The following is a 6717-nucleotide window of genomic DNA, read 5'->3' on the forward strand; positions in this document are numbered from 1 at the left end:
ACAAGTACGCGTTCCGCCACGCTGGGGCACAGTGCATGGCGTAGAAGCAGAAGGGCAGAAAGGAGCCGACGACGAGGAGGGTGATGGCGTAGTAGTCAAGCGCGTGCATGCGATGGTAGAACTCCTCGCTCATGTGGCACAGAAATGTGTGAAAACACGCACTGCACAGCATGCACATGACGCAACTAAACGAGAAAGCGCCAAAGATGATAAAGGGCAAACGGGTACGCGCGCCACTAACATGGACCGGCTTTGCCGTGCGGTTCTCCCGGTGGAACACGTTACCTGCAAGATACTCTGGAATGATGTGCTGGGTAAACAGCTGCACTACCATCCCCAGAAACACAAGGACCCCGAGAAGATGTGTCCAAATATTGATTGTCTCGTTGTGCATGCGGAGAACGCTTGTGACACACTGCTTGCCAGTATAGTAGGCGCGATACCCGCGAAGGATGTAGCCGTTGTCGCGTAGGTACATGGGCACGTCTGAGATCATGTAGAGTGGCAGTGTTGAGTCGCCATTGTAGGGCTTGGCGTGTTCGCAGTTTGCTTGCTTGCGGGCATACCGTGTACTCTTCATCTCCATGGGGTTCGCAGGGGCTGACGCCCAAGAGGCCGAGCGCTGTATCGGCGGCGGAGATGCCTTCATACCACGTCGAGAGGGTAGCAACCGCTTTGACGCCTGCTGCCCGTTCTTGCAAGAAACCATGGCGAAGTCAAGGCACTCGTAGTAGCACTGATCGCAGTAAAGAGAGTAGAAGACAGAGGGGTCAAAAGAGGAAAGAACGACAGGAGAGGTAGCCGCACTTTTTTCTTTCCAACGTGTCCATTTGCTGCCGTGCAAGACAAGCTCCAACCCCCCTCTACGCCGCCCCCTCTCCCTCCCAGCAGGCCCGTCGCGTGGTGTGCCGCAGCGGTAGGGCAGGCGCTGCGGCTATGCGCCGGCTCGGCGGTCTCAGCACCGCCCCACCGCCGCCGCCATCGTGCCGGTCGCCACGTCCTGCACCTCCCCCTCCCCTCGGGCCGACACGCAGGCTCCCCACGGTAGTAGGCAGTGAGGGGCCGGGGTGGGATGCGTTCGAGTCACGCTGGCACTCGGCCCATTGCACGAGGGTGGTGGCGCAGACCTGTATGCTGTCGCGGGCCGCTCCGACACCACGCCGCCCACGGACCTCGCCGCCGACACCCGTAGCGACGCCGCGCTCAGGCTTCGCTACGCCGTAGGTGCTTGACCCCCTCCCCCGGCTCACGACCCGAAGTGGCTCGGCAATGCGGGGCGGGATAGCGGGACGGCCCCTGGCCACCCCCGCACCGAGTGTGGAGGGGGGGGGTGCTAGAACCTGAGGTGCAGCGCGCTGAATTCTTCCCCCATCATCAGGTGGGGATGAGGATGACCCACATCGGGGAAGTAAACAAGCAGGCAAAAAAAAAAAAGCAACACCATTAAGGCATACGTACACACACACACAGCGTGTAGGGAGGTGTGATGGCTGGCACAGAAGACGTTGGTCTTGTATTTAGTTGCCAAGGGCTCGAACTACTGCTCGCACAGGTTTGCTCATTCAGTACGCGCGTGGGCGTGGGAATGTTGAACTGTGGTAGCGCAGGCCAGTGCGTGTGCGTAGAGTGAAAGGAAAGAGGGAGCCGAGGCAAGCAGTTCCTCACCACTGTTACAACCCAATGTGGTAGAAAACAAGTAGCGTTTTTTACCGACAACATGTAGTGGAATTCATCCGCACATGCCATCGCTCACTTGCCACAGCTGATACATGCTGACGCAGTTGAAGTAATGCACCAGGGCTCCCATAGAGACAAAGAAGTGCCACAACTGATGACTGGAGAGCCAGCAGTCAAAGTGGCCTGGGTAACGAGACTCAGGGAACTTCGTTACGTAGAACGCCACGCCGGAGCAGTAGAGAAGCACCATCAGTAACATTCCGAGGAACATCGGCGTGCTCACTGCGTTCATTGGCATAATCGTGAGGCTGTGGAGGGCGGGCGCCAGGCCGCTAAAACCCAGACCAAGGAACACACTCACCCGCACCCACATGTGCTCATAAAACGCATCTGTCCACGGGCCGATGATGCCGACTGTGCCGAGCACCAAGATCGCCGTAATGTAGACGGTTCGCGCGACTGGGTTGCAGTGGAACATGACGTACAGCGGAGGCAAGAAGCTGGAGACGATGAGAACTGTGATACCTATATAGTCCAGCCGTCCCATCGCCGTGATGACGCGGTAGCTGCAGTGACCGTTGAAGAGATGATATATGGAGCTATTTAGCATGCACATGAGGGAGCCGAAGCAGAAGATGCCGTATACTAACTTAGACGCGCTGAGCGACGGCATGGTGATGGCTTTGCTGAGCACCGTGGTGTACAGTAGCGCGGTGAAGACAAGAAAGGCGAGAAAAGTGAGAACGTGCGAGTACACGTTGATGGTTTCGTTGTGCCAGCCGAAGAGGCTCTTGAAACACATCTGAGCTGTGTAGAAGGCCCGGTAGCGGCTGCCAATGTACGAATTATACTTCTGCCAAGGCGGTATTTCCTCGAACTTGTACAGGGGCAGCGTCTGGTCACGCCCCCGGTTGATTAAGTTCCACTGCTGCTTTCTCATCGCGTCAAACGGTGGCGCTGTTGCAACGAGGGAAAGGCGGCGCTTGTTTTGCCGATAGCCGTGCTCCGGCGTCTTCGCGTCCGGAGCGAGCTGTTCCTGATGAAGCGGAGTGCCTCTACTGTCCGGTGTGATTGAAGGTGCTGCGGAACTCACGCCAGTGGTGTCCTGCGTACCTGCCACGGAGATCCCCACGTCTTCTGTCTCGATTATTCTGTGCACAATCACAGCGTCGAAAGGGTCTGTAGAGGTTTGCGCATTGTCGAGTCCTAATCTGACCATCATCTGCGTGCTGCTGTCGCCACTGCACTGATTGTCCGCGTTACTCATGAAAAAGTTGTGTTCCCGCTCCGTAGGGATAAAAGGCGGCGCCACCACCTCTGTCAGCGAGTGGGCTAGGAAGTCGACTAGGGCTCGCTCGCCGCTCTTCGTCCTGTTGTGCGGCTTCTCTGAGGCGTGTGTGGGGCACGTGCGAGTTGCACACACGGGTGGCACATGTGCGGACGGGATCGCCGTCTTCGAGTCCAGCGGTAGCGACTCATTACTTTCTTGGCTCTTAAGTAGCACTCGACTGTCCTCTTTGCTAAGCTTGCATAATGGACGGTGTAGCGCTCTGTCCCCTACGGTAATGTCGGTTGCCTTAAGAGACATTGTCCCCGCTTTTCATTCGAAATGCTCGATGGTCGCAAGGCATAAAAACACGTGCACACACACAGACACGCATACGTATGCCCGTGCCGTCTCTGTCAAGTCGAGAAAAAGTCGAACCAAGCTCGCGCTCACCATCCCCACGTAGCCCTAAGATCCCACAATGCGTTGAGGCAGCAGCGAAGGCGGAGCCGTCCGATGCGAGACACATTGTGATGAAGTGCATTTTCGCAGTGTTCAAGGTGGCCCGTGCGCCGAAACCCAAACATTAAAAAAGAGCAAACAATAAGAGCGAGGGAAAGGAGAGGTGCGAGAGCTTCAAGTGGAAACAGCGCTTCACAGACGTGTTGCTGTTGCGCTCCACCGCATCTACCGCTGCTGAGCGTAGCCCCAACACCACGACATTGCTGCCCAGTCCCCATGGTATGCACGAGGCCTTACCATGAGAGGGAGGGGGGCAGTGCAGATGGAGTGCGTGGCTGCGAGGAAGAGAAGCGCAGAGGCTGAGCCGCCTTATCAACCGCACTGCAGCACCTTCGCCATAGTCATCAGACTCATGGAATCATTTCATCACTTGTACGTGAGCGACGACACCGTGAAGGAAAAAAAAATATTTGTTTTCTCCAACTGTCATTCCACCGCAAGCAAAGTCTGCCAATAGACGCACCCAGCCACAGCTCACCTATGCCGCTCTGCTGCACCACGGCGACATCCTGGGCTAGGCCGATCCACCAGGCGTCGAATCGCGCCATGCGCCTCGCGGGCCCTGCATTCAAAGGGCGGAGGCGGTGGTGTGGGTGCATGCCCGGTGAGGTCAGGGAGGAGGCCGGCCAGCCTCAGGCCAGGGCTCTCGGAGTCCCGGTGCTCTGCCTGGGCGCCATGTCTCCCCCCTCAGCCGCTTCCAGCCGCGGCATCCCATCATGCGGTGCGCAGACTCGTCCCATTGGCGTCGGGGGAGACACGGGGTGTGTGATTCGGGGGGCTCCCGTCATGCTTCCGGCACCGGTGCCGCGCCATGCCAGCTGTGGCCGACAGCGCGGGCGCGCCGTGCTCGCACTCTTGCACCCTGTGGTCTGTTGCAGCGTAAAGGAGAGAGGGGATCCACGAAAAAGAAAGCCAGTCGAACGCTACCGAGGCGTATTAATACAAAGCAGAGTCCACTAACTAAACACACAGAACCACCACGAGGTTGTGGATGCGCCACAGTCACAGTGTTTAGTGGTGGAAGTCAGCAGGGGGATGTGAAACCATTATCCACAAGAGCGCCTACGTGAAAGGAGAGGAGAATGAAGCAAGAGGTCCGAGAATACATGCGCGTTTGCGGCTTGTAGAAGGAAGGAAACGAGCACATTCTACAACGTGGTGCCAGACTCCAATGAAACAAAAATTCCTCTCCTCTCCTATCACCTGTTCTCTCGTCTTTCTCTCTCGGCAGCCTCCTTGAGCACCTTCACACTTACACAGCTGCACGCACCCCAGTGAAGAAACAATGCGTGCCCCACCACCCTTCTTGCCAACACCTTCCTGTTCTTTGGCATAGTCAGGGACACAGGCACACTCCCCAACAGGGAGACACCGGCCATCAAACAAGAGCACTTACACGGGACCCTCGCACGCCTCCTTGCGTGGCTTCTCACACGGAGCCTACGAAGACGGCAAAGCGAGGAGGTCGTACTGAGCGTGCGGTGTGCCATAGAGCAACGAGGGAGGAGGAGTAAGGGAGAAAAAGTAACCACAAAAGGACGTGGAAAAGAGAGACACATCCCAACCAGACGAAGGGGCGAGTAGACTTCAAGGCGTGAGAGGCGCGCTGGTGCGTTCGTGCGCATCCAGTTTCTCCCGCTCCCCTCGTTGGAAGAGCGACATGGAGAAAAGTCCTTGAAGTAAACACAAGGAGGAGTGGGGGTAAGGGAGTGTTGGGGGGAGGAGGGGGAAGATGCGAAGGAGAGACCAGATTGACACAGGAACGAAACAAAGAAGTGGTTGCTCTCCGCCCGCAAAGGCTGTACGGAAGGTACGGGAGGGAGAGGTGAGCGGCTGCAAGACCGTGGCCCACACACGCACATGCTCGAAAGAGGCGAACATCGCTAGCCAAGAGCTGATCCGAGAACGCACTGCTCAGCAGCGATCGCGCGCACGCAGGTGTTCCTACACAGGGAAACGTAGTGATGCAATAGAAAAAAAAACGAAGAGTGGTAAAGCGTTCGATTTATAGCCAGTGATGCGTACACTACACATGATGAGAGTAACGAATCGAAAAATAAAACGTAAATGGGTCAAGAAACTCCCCCCCCCCCACACACACACACACGCAATGAAGCCCAATCCGCCACTACTCTTTTTCTTTCGCGAGCTCGTGTGGTTGTGGCACCAAGAGCTAGTCCTCTGGAGCACGCACAGCTATCCACCCACGCATTAGGGAGCATACACTAGAACAAAGGAGAACGAGGAGGCAAGCAGCTAAAATGCTCTTTCATTCACTTGGATCAGTCGCATATCCGCGAGTTCCAGCACGCACGAGGAAGAACAACACAAACAGGGGAGAACATCAATCAAAAGAGCACGGAAGAAAGAAAAAGTGAGAACGTAAGGAAGAGGAGGTGGTGGTGGGAGTGGATGCGAGGAGGGATGGCCCCAACAAAGAGAGACGAAAAAATGCGCAACGAAGACAATGCCATCTACCCATAACGGTGATCATCGATACAGCTTAGGTGCCGGTGACACGTGCCTCCACTTTTATTATTACTATTTAGGTTTTTGTCTTGTGTGTGCTCGACCCTATTCGGTGGCAGAAAATCCCCCCTTTCTTCTCTTGGTCGCTGATATCGCACAAACAGAAGCGCGAGCAGTTGAGAGACGAGAGGTCGGTCCAGGTGAGCTCTTATGAGATCCCCGCAAAGAGAAGCAAACAATGAAAGGCAACCGCACTTTTTTCTTTCCAACGTGTCCATTTGCTGCCGTGCAAGACGAGCTCCAACCCCCCTCTACGCCGCCCCCTCTCCCTCCCAGCAGGCCCGTCGCGTGGTGTGCCGCAGCGGTAGGGCAGGCGCTGCGGCTATGCGCCGGCTCGGCGGTCTCAGCACCGCCCCACCACCGCCGCCATCGTGCCGGTCGCCACGTCCTGCACCTCCCCCTCCCCTCGGGCCGACACGCAGGCTCCCCACGGTAGTAGGCAGTGAGGGGCCGGGGTGGGATGCGTTCGAGTCACGCTTGCACTCGGCCCATTGCACGAGGGTGGTGGCGCAGACCTGTATGCTGTCGCGGGCCGCTCCGACACCACGCCGCCCACGGACCTCGCCGCCGACACCCGTAGCGACGCCGCGCTCAGGCTTCGCTACGCCGTAGGTGCTTGACCCCCTCCCCCGGCTCACGGACCCGAAGTGGCTCGGCAATGCGAGGCGGGATAGCGGGACGGCCCCTGGCCACCTCCGCACGAGTGTGAAAGGGGGGGGGAT

The 6717-nt window shown here is 57.4% G+C and overlaps 2 protein-coding genes across 2 annotated transcripts; both read right to left on the minus strand.

The window, feature by feature from the left end:
* LBRM_35_5740 (conserved hypothetical protein) lies at positions 1-709 on the minus strand (the record flags this gene model as incomplete). Its single annotated transcript, XM_001569138.1, has 1 exon — positions 1-709. A coding segment is annotated over one exon (709 nt), but the record flags the coding sequence as incomplete, so codon positions are not given.
* Positions 710-1729: 1020 nt separating this feature from the next.
* LBRM_35_5750 (conserved hypothetical protein) lies at positions 1730-3265 on the minus strand (the record flags this gene model as incomplete). Its single annotated transcript, XM_001569139.2, has 1 exon — positions 1730-3265. The coding sequence occupies one exon, from the start codon at positions 3263-3265 to the stop codon at positions 1730-1732; it is 1536 nt and encodes a 511-aa protein (XP_001569189.2).
* Between the last annotated feature and the right edge of the window lie 3452 nt (positions 3266-6717).

Source organism: Leishmania braziliensis, chromosome 36 (genome assembly GCF_000002845.2).
Source record: "Leishmania braziliensis MHOM/BR/75/M2904 complete genome, chromosome 36".
NCBI lineage: Eukaryota > Euglenozoa > Kinetoplastea > Trypanosomatida > Trypanosomatidae > Leishmania > Leishmania braziliensis.